Raw genomic sequence first — 18,728 nt, forward strand, 5'->3', positions numbered from 1 at the left:
AGGTCATACTTTCTCATTTTCACTGGTGGAATACCTCTAGAAACTATTGCTTTGCTTGGCTTCTTGGTATTCTAGATAATCTGGTATCTGATTAAAAAAAAAAAAAAAAACAACAACAACACTAGTTAGATTTAGGGAGAGAAAAGTTTGGGTTTCTTGGGTGAAAGGAACAGAGTTGCTGAACTGGTGGAGACTTAACTTCAATTTTCCCTCTTTATCCTGCTGTCAATCAAACTAAGCACAGTTCACTGTTACCCTGACACTGCTTCTCATTCTAAAAGGCTGACTGCCGTCCCTGCAGGGAGTCTAGTGAGTGAATGGGGAGAGCGGGAGACAAGATAGAGTGGGAGTTTGCCTAAGTGGCCTCAGGGGAACAGTGAGCCAGGAAGTGACATCATAAGAGGTGAGCAGAACACAGGGTAGGGAAATGAACAGTGAAGGTTCTCCCAGAGAAGATTCTAAGAAGTCAGCCTACTGGGCAGCAAATAAGGAGAGGTCCTACAACACAGGGCTCAGGGACCCCGGCCAAATCTAGGATCTTTTGGAAGCTAGGAATGTGAGTTCCTCTTACCTGTGTTCTGGCAATAGCCCTATTTTTCTCTGTAGGCTCTCTTTTAAAAACAGAACAGTTACTCTTGTTCTATTCTTTCAATAGGGTCTAAAGAGCTTATCTGTACATGACGACACCATATATTTTAGAGAAGGCATGAGTTTTCTATCCTATTTGCAGGTTAACACATACATGTATTATGTCACATGCTCTAGTCAGGAAGTCTTAGAAGGAACTTCTCTAAGTATTTTAGTTAAAGATTGTTGCTCTACCTTCTACTGAAGACAAATGAGTGATGGCCATTAAGGCGGTATTCTTCAGTGTGTCTGAACTAGATAAAAACTGTTCACAGAAGAAATTACTTTCACAGCTTTTATGGCTCAACTGGGGGCATTAGATATTGTGAATGAGACCCTGGAGCGGAAGAGACTAAAAGTTGCTCAGAAACCGGTATGAATACAGAAAACAGAGATAAAAAGAATGATTAGCTAGATAGACCATAGTTTTTAAAAAATGCTCTAAAACCAAGAAGCAGGCTCTCTCCTTTCATGCCTCATGAAATTCTCCCACAGTAATCTCATTGGTTGGGACCTGTTTCTAATAAAAGAACAGAGTGAAGATCGCCAATAATTCAGATGGCAATCCTGGAAAGGGACAGGAACCAGGCCGGTTTTGATTTGTGAAATGTGTAGGGCTCTCAAAACACCAGAGACTGGCTTAGAAAAATCCCACAAAAGCTTTTAACTTGAAAGTTATCGGGAGTTCAGGAAGGCACATAATTAAAACCAAAACTCCTTTGACCAAGTTTAAAATAAAATTGTGGCTCTGGAAAGCTGGGCCCAAGGGAAAGGAATGAGACCAAGTCACATGTCCGCTGCCAAGACTGAAACGGGTTTAACTTATGTTCTTTTGGAGTTAGGGCCTGACCCCACAGTGATGGGAAAAAATCTCCTATTTACATTTTCCCTGAAAGGGACTAAGCAGAAAGAACATTTTATATCATGTTCTCGTGCACTAGCTGAGCCAGGGGAAACAATTTGAGCTATTCTGGGATGGCCTACAGAGAACCAGCCTTTCCCTTCGGTGTTCTCAGATTAATGACTGATGATGAACAAGTCAAGGATGGGAGTGTGGCTGCAACATGGACCTTTCAGATTTGTAGGGCTACTGCACATCTATTCATTATCTGAGCTAATTGCAAAGTAATGTAATTCTATAACTTCTTGAGTTTAAGGATCATTCTGGTTTCCTACATACGCCTAGGAGAGACACAAAGCTTTTTTTAAGCTTTCTACCTTAAGGGAAGAATATAACCTTTATAACTCAAACAGATAAAGTTCTTGAGAAACTTGAGAGTCTCCTGGTATCCAATTTTGAAAGGGATCTTTCTGAGTCTCTGTTGTTTCTGAGTCTCTATTTGGAGATCCTGCTTAATTTGGAAACACAAAAGGGGGTGGAAAAAAATTTTTCAAGATTTACATACAGATGCGATAGTAGAGGTCAGTGATGGGGAGGTCTGTATCAGGTTTTATTCCTCCACATCAAAAAAACCCGAATAATTCCTTAATATCATCAAATATTTCAATTGCATTAGATTTCTATTGCTGCTGTGACAAATATAATAAATATAGTGGCTCAAAACATCCATTTATTGTCTCACAGGTTTTGTAGGTCAGAAGTCCAGCACTGTTCTACTGGGGAACCCTGCGCTGCTCAGGTTCTCCCCAGACAGAAATCAAGGTGTCTGCTGGATGGATTCTGATCTGGAGGCTCTGGGGAAGAGTCTGCTTTTAAGATCGTTCAGGGTGTTGGCAGAATCCAGTTTCTTGTGGCTGTAGGTCTTAGATCTCCGTTTCCTTGCTGGCTGTCAGCGGGTGGCTGCTCACTGCTCCTAGAGGGGCCCACATTTCTTCCCACGTGGTCCCTTCCGTCTTCAGGCCAACAGCGGCACACTGAGTCCTTTCCACACTTCAAATTTCCCTGGCTTCCCCTTCTGTCAACAACCAAGAAAGCTCTCTGCTTTTAAGGGGTCATGTGATTAGATCAGGCCCACCTAGAAAATATCTCCCTGTCTTTAGGTCGATTGTGCCACATAACATAATCATAGGAGAACTACCTCACCATATTTATGGACTCTGGAGATTAGGCCAGGACCCTGCTGGGGAGTCATTTCAGAACTCCAACTACCACAAGGACCCCCTTTAAAAAAAACATGGTTTTATAGTTTATAACTTCTTCAAAGTAAGAAATGTCAAGAGTATATGGCCAATTAACTACAGCTGGGTGATCATATGCATTCACAGTTAGAATAATGCTGAAAGCACAGACTTATGCTGGAGAAAAGTGTGCATCTGTGTATGCAGCTGTGTGTTAGAGTATACTTCCAAGCAAAATTTAGCTTTTAAAAATATTAAATTACATATAACTTTATCATATTATGCTCCTCGATTTATCTTTCCCAATTACTTAATACATAGGGAACAAAACAAACAAGAAATACAGTACTTAACATTCAGTTTATATCATAAATATCTCTGAAAAAATATTATTGCCAGACTGTGACTATCCAATGTAATCTTGCATGTAGAATTGAGATGATGTAATGCCACCTCATGTTACTCTAGTACATCTCACTTTGTTTCAAAAGATAAATCACTGTTTACTAAATTATAGAAATAGATATCTTTGTTAAATCTATAGATCACGCTACCTAAATATTATTGGAATTTTACAGTTCTTAGTATCTTTCTTTTTATTTAGTTTTGAGAGAGAAAGAGACAGCATGCACACATATGCATGTACAGCAGAGGAGTGGCAGAGGGACACAGGGAGAGAGAAAATCCTAAGCACGCTCCACTCTGAAAGAGTGGAGCCCGACATGGGGCTCAGTTGCATGAACCATGAGATCATGACCTGCACTGAAATCAAGAGTCAGATGCTTAACTGACTGAACCACCCAGGTGCTCCTGTAGTTCTGCTTTTCTGCAGGCCTATACCTTTTCTTTGTCGATATTCCTAGCTATTGAAGAATTTCTAGATTTTTTGGAACTCACAAATCACACTTATTATGGAAGGAAATTTATGAATATACTAAGGCCTCTCTAAAATATCCAGGGCAAGCCATCTTATATTTAAGATAATTCATAAACTGTTATGATCCAAGAATATGTCTGAAGGCTCAGGCCCCTTCTCTATCTAGCCTTTCACATGCTGCACACCACATATGCTGAAAATGAGAATGAGTAGCTCTAAAACTTGTGACTCTAGCACGTGGGCCACATATCTCACATTTAACACATATTTTTCCTTTCCCCATAGCTCAAGTTTTAGGTCCGTACTGCTGAGCACAGCCACCTGAAACTACGGCAGCCCATGAAATACGTTCAGATGATTTTAAAAAACCAGGCTTAGAGAACACATGAGAAGAGATGCCTGATCATCGCCCTCCCCCCCCCCCCCCCCGCCAATATTGTTAGGTATTGCATGTAATAAGTCATAAATTTAGAAGCCTCTAAGTCAGTTTCCAGCTCTCAGCCTACTCCTCTGTTAAAGTTCTTCAACAGATGCTGTTACTGACCACCACTACACTTCTTTTGGGCATTAAGGTTTCCATTCCCAAAGCCTGGGAAGAGATGGATTTTTTTTTTTTTTTTTTTTTTACATGGTATACATCGTTGTGTAGCGCGCCTGTTTAGGTAGCAGTTATTTTAAATTTGGTGAATCAAAACCTTTGCAAAGGGGTTAGCGAGGCTCTCCATACCTCACATTTCAAGAGGAAATAAATACTTGGGAAACTAAATAACAATAAGGCAAAACTTTTTACTTCTAAGTAGGTCCCACACAAGGTCAGGGACTTTCTTCGTTCTTAGCCTTTTCTCTTTCTGTCCCCACAGAAGCTCAATTTTAACTCCCATACTTTAGAGCTATAGATACATGAGCAAACTGAAATAAACAGATATCTGAATTGTCTTGGGAAGACCTATGGTTGGCCTTCATTGCAGAAATGGGGATTTCTAGTATGTGTCCTCTGACTCCTTTCCAAGTGGCCAAATGGGGTAGGAACAGACAGATCAAATGTTAATTAGGCAGTAGTGTCCATTCCTTATATTTATATTAAGTGTCTTTGTGTGCCCAGCTCTGTGAGCGATACTTAGAGGAATAATATGGATATTTGCAAGGGCGCCTGGATGGCCCAGTTGGCTAAGCATCCAATTTTTGATTTCAGCTTAGGTCTTGATCTCATGGTTCGTGAGATCAAGCCCTACATCACGCTCCACGCTGAAAGAGTGGAGCCTACTTGGGATTCTCTCTCTCTCCCTCTCTCTCTGCCCCTCCCTTGCTTGCATTCTCTAAACAAACAACTAAGTAGACTTAAAAAAAATTTAAAAATGGGTATTTGCAGAATCTAAGACATGGCTCTCTGATTTCAAAGAGCCTTCTTTGAGGAGGAAAGATAAGTATATCCATAAAACAATGAGGGTGATGCAAGAAAGCGATCCAACACTAGACTTCCTGCTACATATGGCAAATAAAAAAGTAGGCAGAAAAGAGAGAAACCAGTACTGACTAGAAATATTCAGCAAGGCTTCATGAAAAGAACAGGCCTAACGAGGTGGTCATGAAGACAGACGCTATCATGAGTGATTTATAAGATGGGACCTTGTTAGGGTCACAGTTATCGCAAAGTGCTACCGGAAGCTCTAGAAGATAAAGAACTGAAGCTTTTCTTGATTCTGCCACTAAATTTGACATTTTATACCCCTCATATGGATTTTAGGTCTTCAGATGCATAAGATTCTTTGGATTTATGGGGCTAAATTTTGCTCCCAGAGCAAAACAAGTATTTTACAATGAAGAAATTTGGGAGAGGGGATGTATTTGCAATTTGTTTGATTTTTGGCAGGAGAAGGGTCCCTCAGATAAGAAAAACTTCAGTAATTCAGGCTCTTCAAATTCAGGACTTGTTAAATTATAACAAGTCCTGAATTCAAGCATATTTTTGTGCCATCTGTTTAAAAATTACTTTAAAAGCAAATTAATAGCATAAACAAAATAAGAGAAATGACTTCACTTAAAAGGATCTACTTTTGAGCACTGATACATGGCCTTAGAGTAACTACTTATGTACAGTTAATACACTCACTAAAAATTCTAGACTATAACCCTTTAAGGGTATAGCAGATCTTTGCTCCTTAGCAACAGTTTTATCATAAACACTTAAAAATAATAAACTTATACTTATTTTGAGGCGATGCAAAATTCTTACTTTTTACTAATTTATATTTGTTTCTTCCTAAATTATGCTGTGAAGGTTTTCCTCCTTTAAATAAAGTTTAATGGTCACAATCTCTCTTTTTGAAATAGATTCAGTAGTCAGGGATAGTAACAATAATTCAGGAGCTATTTAATGGAGACACGGTAGTTTTATTGGATTGGCTACACAGCTTACTGGTTAAACGCTCCAGCACAATTATATTCATTATTTAACTTCTCCCTGCCTCAGTGCCTTCATCAGTAAAGTGGTGGAAACGGTACCCAGTGTTTAATGTTATCAAAAACACTAAATGAGACAATAAACGTAAGGGCTTGACACTGTGCCTGGCATATAGTAAATGTTCTATAAATATTTAGCTATTGATATTCCTACAGTTTTCTCTGTTTTTCCATTCTCTCTCATTCCTCTTTGGTCTTTTGGCTCTGCCAATGCTTGTTGGCTGCAAGAGTAATAAGCTCGAACAAATTCCTTGGCACTCAAGCAAAGGGTTTTGATTATTTGTAGATTTTGATTATCCAGGCTAATTCCTACTTACCCTTTTTCACCTACAGACATTTAAGGTCATTATTTTATGTCTGGATAGTTACACTCTCTCCCAGATAACCAACCACGTGAAGTCAATAAACGCAAAAGTGTAACAACTCCTATATGAAAATGTTGCTTTCATAATGAACTATACAGAGGTTAAAGTCCAGACATACTCTCAGTACCTTTATCTAATCATTGAACTGGTAGAACCCCCTGCATTGTGTAACCAAAGACTGCTGTGCTGAGAAAACCCCTGGTTGTGGATAACTGCTATTCACTGCATAACAGGTTGAGAACAGAAACAAAAAGGGGCTGAAAAAGAATAAAAGGCAAATGAAAGCCAACTCTAGTTGCTTCCCTTGGGTCTTCTGATGATAATTGGTTGTCCGCTCACACAAATATTATGAGATTGTGAAAGAGAAGTAAAAAAACACTGCTGATTAAATTGGGAACTTTTTCAAATTTGAAAAACCACCCCAGGTCACACAGCTGATGATGCACTGAAAACAAAACTAGAACCCTAAACTCTTAACTGACCCTAAACTGATCTAAATTTCTGGGTTCTTTGGGAACTAAAGAAATAAACAAACAATATATAAACATTATACATACATACATATATACACCCACACAAACAATATTATTATATAAACAATATATATAAAATATATATAATATATAAACAATATATATAAATAAAGAACCAAACAAACAATATATAATACCTGCTTTCCCGCATGTGACTCCAGTGATAACCGAATAGGAAAAACCATGGGAAGCCACACACCTCTATCTGCTTGTTGTTACTACCTACACCGCCAGCCCCAAGGTATTATCCTCAGCTTTTTCCTTATGCTACATCTACTTCTTAGACAAGCTCACCACTCCCATGGCTTAATCATAAATATCAATGTTTTCAGCCCATAATATTCTCCTGAGGGTTAGACCAATAACTTCCTAGATATCACTATCTAAATGTTCCAAAGTACCTCTAACTCGACATATCCAAAAGTGAAATCATTTCCCCACCTCACACCTTTTCTTCCCTCCCGCATATGCCAACTAAGTTTTGTCATGCCATCTTCTAAAGAGTCATCTAAACCAGAGACCTGGGAGTCATCCTTGATTCTGCCTCTTCAGGCTCATCCTTACCCCCATTTTATTAATCCCCAACTCTTGTCAATTCTGCCTTCTAAACAGCTGAATGCTTCTCTGTACTGCCCGAAGAATGTCTCTGTTCAGGACCTTATCATTTCTCAACCTGGAGTACAGCATTTGGGCCAACTGACTTAACCCCCAGGCCCTGCCTCTATAATCTAGCCTCCATAGATGCCAGAAATCTCCCTCAAATAAGCAACTGATCACAGCAATTTTACTTCAACTTTTCAATCCTTTATCTACAGGATAACTCCCCAAATCCTTAGAGCGACATACTAAGAACACATATGACATGGCCCCTGCTATGTCTCCAACTTCATTTCCTATTATACTCCTAAATATATCTTTTGTTCTAGCCACATTGATCTGCAGCTCAAAATAATTCTATACTTTCTCATATATTTTTTCCACTTTTGTAATTTAATTTCCTTCTTTTTTAACCACCAAGCCTCTACTGTTCTTTAAACATCAGCTTAATGTATTTACCACTCGATTGACCTCCTAAAACAAAAACACCCTGTACTTAATTTTTGTTTTTATCTCCCCAATTAGACTGTCAATTCCTTGAAGGTAGGGACTATAAATTTCATTTCTGAATCCCAGTGTCCAGTATACAGCCTATTGCATAGCAGATGCTCATGAAATGTTAATTGTGGGATGATTCAAAATAAAGTAGTTGGCCTTGATAAACATTTATCATGGAACAAGAAGACTGGAGGGCCACGGGTAGAACAGGGTTTGCATCTCTGTGTTGTCACCTGGAAATTCCAGGAAAGGAACCAATACCTTCAAAACTCCCTGTCTTTCTGGTCGAGAAACCATGACTTCAGATGCCATCTCATTCAGCTTTATGTAGAACATGGGTTAACTACTCTACTGTTTATCCAAGATTCCAGACAGGGAAACTGCTTTTGTTTTTATGGGTTCTACCACTCTTGCATAGAAGATTCCTTGGTTACAGAATTACTGCTTTGATTTTTCTTGAGTGGAATTTAAAAAAAAAAGAAAAAAAAAAGAAATGAAACAGATACACTAGTGGTTTTAATGAGAAAGAGAAAAAATGGTTAACAGATTGCATCCTTAATAGCCTTATTCACCCAGACAAACGTTTCTCATTCTATGACAATGGATTATAAAGTAAAGTTAAAAATGAATTCTGGATTGGTAGTGCCCAGATGCAGTATGAGAGGTAGAAAGGATAAGATAATAAATACACTAGGGGTGCCAGGGTGGCTCAGTTGGCTAAGTGGCCAACTCTTGATTTCGGCTCAGGTCACGATCTCACGGTTCGTGGGTTCGAGCCCCGCATCGGGTGCTGTGCTCACAGCATGGAGCCTGCTTCAGATCCTCTGTCTACCTCTCTCTCTTTTTCAAAAATAAATAAATGTTAAAAATATTTTTTAAGAGATAATACATACACTAAAGAACTGTTTGGTGTTTGCCACAGGAGAGCAGAAAGGACATGCAAAGAATGACTATCAGTGCTGACAGTCTGGAAGGCTAAGACGCAGAATGGAGCCTATTAACCCGAGTGGCCACATAGACAAGGTCTCGTGAAAGCAGCAATCCTTCAACACTCACTTGTTTATCAAATGTTCTCTGATTAGTTTGTAGAGCTGGTTATAAAACAAGTTGGTTAGTTGTTCTTTTTATTTATATTAATGGCTGGAGTGAAAAACATTATGTAAAACCTTTGTATGATTTTCAGTTGAGATATAAATCCTGAAGGAGTAGCAATCCAGATTAAATGGGAAAATGCTACTGCTTTTGTTTTATAGATACAGGTCCAATCCTATTATCGTAAATACCAACCAATTCAAGAAAATCTGTCTAATTAAAAGATTCCCAGGTTTCAACTGATGACCTACTTATTTCAAGATGATTCAATATAATAAATATCAACTAAGCAATACAATTTGGACATTCTTTAGTATTGTTATCTTTGGATAGGCCTGTATTAAAAAATATTTTGTTAAATTAGCAAATAATTTGAGAGTATTGACCAATGATTACCTGGCTCTTGCTTTCAAGTTGATTTAAAACTGCTAAACCATCTAAATTGATTAATTTCTAAGTTAAAAGAATTTATATACTTGAGACCCAATAATATAAACAGTGATTAAAAACCAAGATCCAGAGGGGCACCTGTGTGGCTCAGTCAGTTAAGCATCTGACTTTGGCTCAGGTCATGATTTCACAGTTTGTGGGTTCGAGCCCTGCATTGGGCTCTGTGCTAACAGCTCAGAGCCTGGAACCTGCTTCTAATTCTGTGTCTCCCTCTTTCTCTGCCCCTACCCCACTCATGCTCTCTCTCCCCAAAATAAATAAACATTTAAAAAAATTAAGAAAAAAACCCCCATGAACTAGAGGTGTCTAACCTATTTACAGTTCAGAATTATTTTTTTTAATGTTGGAAAATTACATCAAAAGGAAGCTTTTCTACTAATTGTGTTAACCTGGCACATCAGGTGGTTGCTTCAGAGTATGAGAACAGAAGCTAAGCCTTCAAAATCTCGTAAATAAATACCTGGTGTGGTTCCTATTAGAAATCTGAATGAACCTGGAAGTTGTTCTGCTTTCCCTGAGCAAGAAAATCAGAGATGAGCAGATCCGTTACTCAGGGAGCTCCCCACATTTTAGAGACAAAAGAGATGTTGAACTAGAGTGAACCTAGTGTGGAAGCCAAAAGACTAGTTAAACAAAGTTATTTCACTACCCACGGTCAACAGAGACCAAAACCGCAATATTAGGAGCCTACCACTTAGAAGAGCCATTCTAGCGGAGGATGGGGGCGGGGGGGGGGGGGGGATTGGGGATACTAAAAGAATAAATGATGGATATTTTCTTTATGGGAAAAGAGGTATGTATTTTTAAAAACCATGTTTAACAGTGCGATTTTGTGTTCAGAGAATGAAAAATACTATTTTTGAAATACGAACCAGAGAAAGTAAACAAAATCTTAGCTGGTAAGACACATACCACCTTCCATATATAAGTGATTTTTTATTAGGGAGGATACAACCTCTAGGCAAGCATTAGATTTTTATACTATTAAAAAGGGTCCTAGGGGCACCTGAGTGGCTCAGTCGGTTAAGCGTCTGACTCTTGGTTTCGGCTCAGGTCATGATCTCATGATTTGTGAGTTTGAGCCCTGCATTGGGCTCTGCACTGACAGTGAAGTCTGCTTGGGATTCTCTCTCTCCCCGCTCTCTCTGCCCCTACCCCAATTGCGCACCCTCTCTCTCTCAAAATAAATAAACTTAAAAAAAAAAAAAAAAAGAAAATGATCCTAGCTTACTGAGTACAGAAACACTGAATTACATAATGTTAAAAGTATCAGAAGCTTCTGAGAGTTTAAAAGTAAAGGTAGGTAAGATCAAGTTTTCTAGTACTGACAAACCATCCTACTATTTGTTTTCTCAAGTTACAAATAATACCTGTTTGAGTTGCAGTTTATAGTTTGCCCATCATGCTTCTTGAACATTTGACTAAGAGAAAGGTGTCCAAAATACTCTTCCCATGTGAATAGCCACTCTTTAAAAGTTTCCTTTGAGGGCATTTTCCTTATATGGAAGCACTTAATATTTAGCCTCTTTAACAACAGTTAAGAAAAAAACCATAAATATTTATACGCTGGCTCAAGATTTCAATGTTTGTCTTGAAGAATGTTGGCTCCAGAGGCTATACCTCTTTGTGCAATTTCTAGCAAAAAACCGAAAGTGCACAAGTGAAGTTTGAGGGGAGTGAGAGTTGTTCTGATCTTAACTCTGAAATGTGCACAGACATTTCCCAGTCTCTTTAGTCAAGCATTTCTGCCTCTGAGAGAAATATGAAGACCTGAAGCCCACAAGGTCTCAGGCTCTGTGGGGTCCGTGGTTCATAGGCTCTAGGATTTGAGAATCAGGCGTGGGAGATTCAGGATAGCCTGTCAATTCCCTCCCTTGGTCTGTAGCTGCTGCCTGCCTCCTTCCTGCAATTTGTTTCCTGGGTCCTCATTATGCCTGAATTTTGGATTCCCACAGCTACCCAAGCTTTTAACTGTCATCTGTGACCCTAGCATGTCCTTAACCTTCAAGTATATTTGATATGTAATCCAGTGTTGTGGATAAAGATGGGTTTTGGAGCCAGAGAGACTGGGCTCTATTGCTTATTGCTGGCTGACTGATGTGGGTAAGCGGATTTTCTTCCATGTATCTCAGTTTCCTCAGACATGAAATGGTCACAGCAACACCCACCTTTCAGGGTGACTGAGGATTAAATGAGGTAAGGAAAATGAAGTGGCCGTCAGTTAAGTAGCCAGGCATCAGAAGGCATATGAGCCCAACATCACCACCACGACACTAGGTGTTAAAGAGCACCACGTACTGAGTTAAGAGGGGGGGATGGTCATAGTATCCAAAACCAGTTTGTAAGCAGCACCCCAACTAGTCAGTACACGAGAGGAAACTAGGCTACAGGGGAATCGTAGGAGATAAATCTTAGTTTTATAGCCCGTTCAGAGTGTCAACAGCCTCCAAATTAGTCTCACATACCTTTCACTCTCTCAGACAGTAAAGACACCAGCAGCGTAATGGCACATGAATGATATACGAAAACCAACACTCTCTATAGTACAGCCTCAGGCCATGTGGACCTGGAAGCTGGTTACAGTAAGCAGATGCTATTATGGGAATCCACAGCCGCTGACCACTACAATTGGGAAGTAGTCTCTTATTAAGGCCATTCACATTTTGGTTTCCTGTAATCCAAATTTTCAATTTCTCTCCCACTGTGACCTCTGTCTAAAAAGTCAGGGATGGGGGGGATGGTGGAAGGAGGGTGGAAAGGGTGGATGGCAGCTCTCAGGACCGAGACAAGAAGAAAACACTATTTAACTGTAAAGAAGAAATGCACTCAAACAGGGAAAAAAGGGGAGGGGTGTCACCAGACAGATTTTGTTGAATGTTCGCGAGCCATCTCGTGCACTGCCCTGGGAACGCTGGTTACAGTGGTGAGAAGTGCTAACAATGGGCTCTTTACACCAAAAGGTATTGCTGATTGGGTAAGAGGGAGGGGAACAAAGGGAAACACTAACTGAAGTAAAAGCGCTCCATTTTGTGGACCTCATTTGGTAGCCACCAAAAAGTACCCAACAGCTGCCGAGGAGGAAGCATTCTGTGGCTTCTTCGAAAAGAAAGGCACGCCATCCTACGCGTTGAAGAAACTGTCCCCGAACTCAGCGATGGTGGCACTGGAGCCTCCTAGTCCACTCACAACAAGAACTTATGAATGAAATAGCTTTTTAACAAAACGCTGAATATCCCTAGCTGATGTCCGAGACCAACGTCCCACGTACCAAATTCTACTCCATGGTAATTTGCCCCATGAGAAAGACATTGAAAATGAATATAAAATAAAAGAAACACAATAGTCAATTCAGGTTTCTTGCAGATTTTTTCCCCACAGCTCCCCAAATAAGGAAGCTATGACCATCGTACTACTTACTCTGTACATATACTACAGCACAACCTTGTTCCCTAAGAAGGAGCTCTACCTTGCCCGCTACCTAATATGCCCATCAGGGTTCTCATCACTTGCTATTGGTAGCACTCCTTGCTTTTGTGAGTTTCCTACAGGGGAAGACACTGAATCAGATGTAAATCACTTGTACAGAAACATTCACTAGAGGAGGAAAAAAAAAATCTCAGATGGATCTGCCTGGGGTATTACAAACACTTCCACACAGCTGGTTGTCAATAGCCAGGAGTCATTTAGAACTTTAGAAGCACAAAGTTTCCTGAGGGTGACTGAGAAGTAAAGACTCCAAGTGTTTTTTTCTCTCTCTTTATCACTCAGTGGACACACAAAATAGGCAAAGGTATACACTCTCTCATATACACACCTACACAAATGTTCATGAGGAACTTGCCCATAACTGAAGTTTAACATCTATAGTTTCATGGCCACTTGGGAGCTTTATCTCTGGAAACGTAGTATTTGACCCACACAAAAAACCAAACAGGAAACGCAGCAATTAAAAACAGCCACAGAAATTAAGAAACGCCTGTAGGATATAGTGACAAGGACTCTAAAATCGTACTGTTAGGCAGCTTACAACTGACAGTTAAAAGCTAAAATACAGAAACCGTGGTCTGGCATATTTAAGTCTGCTTTTACTTAAGACTACAGTAAGTATTATGAACCACAACCTCTTGCAGAAAAGCTCACAGGGTCTTTACTTGCAATTTTTTTCTCCTCTACTGATTCCCATATGCTCTGAAATGCCTTTGCTCTAAACCTAACTCCCCAAGTTACATATACGTTTTCCATCTCTGACCCAACTAAGAACATACGTAAATAAAAACTGCTTACTCGGAGCGTCTTGGCAGTCGGGGAGGGAGATGCTGGGGGAGAATCAGACTGAGACTTCCTATTCCGAGTGAATTCTTTACTTCGGGTATATAAAGAGGACATGATTCCTCAGGATGTAGACAGACACTCAACCACTGGATTCTTCACACAAAGCTGAGAAAGTGCCCCTGCAGGTTACCCTCACAGAATCTCTCCTTTTAGTTGATGCAAGAAGACTTTGGATAGAACTAAATAAAGGATAAAAGCCACCCTGTAAATTATAGTCTTGCGCTCTAAGCCAGTCCACAGTTAAACAGAGTCTGAGAGGCGTGCTCCATCAATATTTTCAGTTCAGCTTCAACCACAAGTGCCCAGGACTTGTAGCTTACGGTGAGGGTGCTGTGCTGAGCCACACCTTTTATGCCTAGATTGAGTCCTTGATTCTCCCAAAAGGACACTTCTTATTGAGACTTGCTCCCCAGTAAAACCTGAGTCTAGGTTCCCGATGACACCAGATTAAATCCCAGAGGAAAGATGACCTTGGATCCTGTCGGAGACGAGCCTGGGACGAACTACCATCGCTTTATCCAGAGGGAAGAAATAGAAATCCTCTGGAAATCATGCCGTCTTTCCTTAGCTGGACTCCACTGGGCTGGAAGGGGTTTAGAACTGCTGTGATAAATTCAGGTTAAACAACTCAAAAAAACCCCCCAAAAACAAAAAACTACAAATAAGGAACCAAGAGTTTATGAGAAGGAAGCCGTCTGAGGAAGTCAAGTTTCCCTGAGTCCTCCCAGACGAGGCTGCTTTTACATATAAACACTCACAGTCATACACACATCTTTTCCCCTCCCCTCTTCTATTTTCTGACATTCCAAATCCCTATTCGCTCAGCGAGGAATGCTGGAGAAGAGCCAAGGGCAAAGATTCACTTTCAACTCAGAATTCGGGTTGCCACTTGCAGGAAGAAAAGAAAGCCTGCCAGCTTCTAGGAATAAAGGGAGGCTCTTTGGGGACATGCTCAGGGGCAAAGCCCACCAACCTTCTGGTATCCACAGCTTCGGCTGGAGTAAGCAGCACATTCAACGGCGGACTTCTCTGAACAGTTTGCTAAATATCAGATGGGGACTTTTCAACTTCTGGATCTCTTAAGTAACAAAGCCCTGACAGACACATCAGTCAAAGCACCTTCAGGCCCTTTGTGTTCCATTTTAATGACCTGTCGTTCCTGCCGCACCACAAGGAAGCCCAGCAAACTGAAACTTTGGCCCACTGCAAAGGAAGCTCTCTGTATATTGCAGACTTTCATGGCTGAGTCTCTAAGTATACAGCTTACCAGAGTTTTCTGAAACACCGTAATCAGGGAAGACCAAATGGGAAAGGGGTTACAGGTAAGGGAAAAGAAGGGGTCAAAAATGAAGAGAGAAAAGAGACAGTAGCAGAAATGCAAGACCACAGGACTGAGTTACCCACAGGGAAAATTAAGAGTTAAAAAGAAAGGAATTTATTTGCTTGGTGTTGAAGGTTTTTGGATTTGGCCTTGAAACATCTCAAATTTAATCTTTTGCACTCTGTTGTCATCACTACCCTATCCAACATTTCTAGGCCAAATGCTTTCTAAGCCAATGGGTTTATCCCCAAAGTAACAACTCACTTCTCTCTGGGCTCTTGGAAACTCTACCCTGCTCTCCCTTTTCCTACATGAAATTTATACTTTTTCCTTCAAATCTTCCTAGCATGCCACTCTTTTTTCCTCTAATTATCTTGATATCTTCATTATTCTTATGACAAATTTTGTTAAATTAATGAAGGGAAGTGATCAGCTATTTGGGGGTTGGTCTGAGGAATACAGGTTGACAAGGGTTTATAAGAGCACCTGGGCACCTGGGTGGCTCAGTTGGTTGAATGTCCTACTCTTGATTTTGGCTTCGGTCATGGTCCCAGGGTGGTGGGAGTGAGCACTGCATTGGGCTCAGTGCTAGGCATGGTGCCTGCTTGGGATTCTCTCTCTCTTTCCCTTTGCCCCTCTCCCCAACTCATGTACTCTCTCTCTAAAATAAAATAAAATAAAATAAAATAAAATAAAATAAAATAGGCTTTAATTCATTCCCAATCTAAAAAACTTAAGACTGATCAATTCCACCACAAATCAGATTATACTGTGTCTGAAAGGCCAGTTATTTTGGGAATTCAGATCTATGAATCTCACGTTTTAGATCCTACTTATACAGTTAATCTCATCTGATAAGAATGAATTTTTCTCTATTAGATCTCTTCACCTAGAAAAGAAATATTGATGTAAATCTAAATAGTAACATTCCCACAGCAAGCATGATTGTCTAGGGAAGGATTAAGGAGGGATACTTTTCACTATCTAGAATGAAAGTTACCAGGTTACATTATTCCTCAAAGAAATGGCAAGAACAAGTCTGATCAGTTTCCTGACATGTTTCTGTAGGTTTATACAATGATTTCATTTCTCATTGGCAACTGAAGAGGAAATGTAAAAGCCTGTTACTCCCAATTATTATTCCTGTCTCTTTTCACTTCTATCTTACATCTAATTCTAGGCAGTACTAACAATGGTAAACTCTCTTATATTTTAAAGTGTTTTAACATACATTATCTCACTTGATCCTCTCAATGCTGACAGGCAGTAACCTGGTCTAGTTAGGAGATTGGCTTTATATAGGGGAGTTGAGCCAATAAATAAACATATTGAGGGTAATGGGACCTAGATTTCTCAATCTTGGAGAAGGAAGGTATAAATAAGAAAAAAGGTAAAGCTAGAATAAACCTTGTGATGATATGCAGGATTGAAGGTATCGGTGTGAACCAGTGATTTTCAATATATACCGACATAAGTAACTAGAGATGTAAGTGTGTGTGTGTGTGTGTGTGTGCGCGCGCGTGTGTCTAAGTGAATGTATCTATATGTGTATTTCCTAGCTCTCTCCACTGCGAGATGGGGGAAGAGCAACACTCCAGTAGCATTTCACACACCTAGTGCCCAGATCATCGTTTCCACATGTACTCTCCAATAAAAGGAACACGGCTCCCTGAGAAATGGCTAATTCCAGAGCTGGGGCAGGGAAAGAAAATGAGCCTGGGTCTCTTATGTCAGAAAATAAGGAAGCACTTTAACAATAATGGGAACATAACAAAAGGACATGGAGACCTGCTTAAAAAGCCAACTTGAGATAAACTGAGCATCAAAATAAATAATGACAGTGAAAAGTTATAACCCACTGAACAAAAAAGGAGTCCGTGAACACACATTAATATAAATAAATGAGGAGAGAAAGTTCTTCCTTACAATAGAATACCTAATAATAATGTAAAGGAGTAATGAAATTTAAAAAAATCACCATTTGGCAAACACCAATGTAAAGTCAATCCAAGGAAGGAACATTAGTGGATACCAAAGCTAGTAGGTTAAAACAGGGTGAGGAACTGGATTTTACATAATCTCAAAGTATTGCCTATTAATCACAAAAGAGGAAAAGGGAGATGTACTATGGAGAAACCTAGCAGACACCATCTTACTCAAGTGGCCAAAGGTCAACACTACCAGTAGTGGGGCAGATTGTTAGGGCATAATGAAAAGCAAAGGACTGCTTCTGTAACATTGTGGTAGAAAATGCATAAATTGGGTCTACTTAAGAGGAAACACTGGGCCCAAACTGAGGGACGTACTTGACAGGCCTGTCATCTTAAAAATATCAAGGTCATGAAAAGCAAGGAAAGATGGACTAAAGAGACATGAGAATCAGGTCTAATGTGTGATCCTGTATTGGATCCTTCTGCTACAAAGAACATTATTGGGACAACCTGGTAAAAACTGAATGTGGTCTCTGGGTGAAGGATATACCAGAGTTCTCTGTACTATTCTTAAAATATTTGAAATTGTTTCAAAATAAGAAGTTAAAAAAAAAAACAACCCCGTTCTTTCATACTACGAGGGTGGGAAATGGGCCAAATGAGATAACTTCTTTGAACTCTAGAGAACTTTTGAAAGACAGTCTTTCATTACAGATATAATTAAGATGGTGTTCACCAAAGAACTGCGTTTATTAGTGGCAGTAAACAATCACTTGGGCTAAAGACATAATGACTATGAACTAAGATTCAATAGATGGCCATGAATCAATTTCGTGGTTCACAATCAGATCAATAAAACGTGAAACAGAACAGCAAATATGATAGCACATGACACAGAATAGAGTAAGGGAAGGCTTCCATGGAACCGTTGTTTTAGTTAGGCATAATACGTTTATAAGCATACTGGGTCACAGTGTAAAATGCATTTCTTTTTTTTTTTAACTGTTTATTTTTGAGAGACAGAGACAGGGAGAGAGGGAGAGAGGGAGAGAGAGAGAGAGAGAAAGGGGGACAGAGGATCCAAAGCAGGCTCTGTGCTGACAACGGAGAGTCTGATGTGGGGCTCGAACTCTCAAAATACGAGATCATGACCTAAGCCAAAGTCGGACACTTAACCAAATGAGCCACCCAGGCACCCCTAAAATGCATTTCTTATTGTGGGTCATGGTCAAAAAAGTTTGAAAGTCAAGAACAAAGAGCTAGTACAAGTCCTTTGCTGGTGAGAAGAGAAAGAACAGTTTCTATTCTGGCATGACAGGAGGAGAATTATCTCATCCTTGAGTTATCAAACTGGCAAAGGATAGGTGCTTTGAACTAAATTTGACCCAGTATTATACTGCTTCATCAGTAAAATCTGAAAACGCTATAAAAAGTCATTACTTATTCTGCAAAATTTGGGATCTGGTGGACAAAAACCAGACAGAATGATTTTGTTATGGTTGATACAATTCCCAGAAGCATCTCTAGTGTCAGACTGTCAGACTTTCACCATCCAAATATTCAGAC

General features: G+C 39.8%; 1 protein-coding gene and 1 long non-coding RNA gene across 12 annotated transcripts in view; one reads left to right on the plus strand and one right to left on the minus strand.

Annotated features, from left to right (window-relative positions):
* Positions 1-18,728, minus strand: part of PPP1R12B (protein phosphatase 1 regulatory subunit 12B) — a 218,258-nt gene that overhangs the window by 32,725 nt on the left and 166,805 nt on the right. The window contains exon 1 of one of the 11 annotated variants that reach the window (XM_019431729.2): positions 13,863-14,654. The exons of the other annotated variants lie outside the window; for them this stretch is intronic. Within the exon in view, the coding sequence (XP_019287274.1) occupies positions 13,863-13,964 (102 nt within the window). The 5' untranslated portion in view covers positions 13,965-14,654. Of the gene's footprint in view, positions 1-13,862; positions 14,655-18,728 lie in introns of those variants that run through there. 11 annotated transcript variants of the gene reach the window in all.
* On the plus strand, positions 415-9,432 carry LOC109256438 (uncharacterized). Its single transcript, XR_002075654.2, has 2 exons — positions 415-556; positions 8,959-9,432. It is a non-coding gene; the product is annotated as an uncharacterized LOC109256438 (long non-coding RNA).

The sequence above is a fragment of the Panthera pardus genome, unplaced genomic scaffold (assembly GCF_024362965.1).
Source record: "Panthera pardus isolate Hobbes unplaced genomic scaffold, ASM2436296v1 HiC_scaffold_21, whole genome shotgun sequence".
NCBI lineage: Eukaryota > Metazoa > Chordata > Mammalia > Carnivora > Felidae > Panthera > Panthera pardus.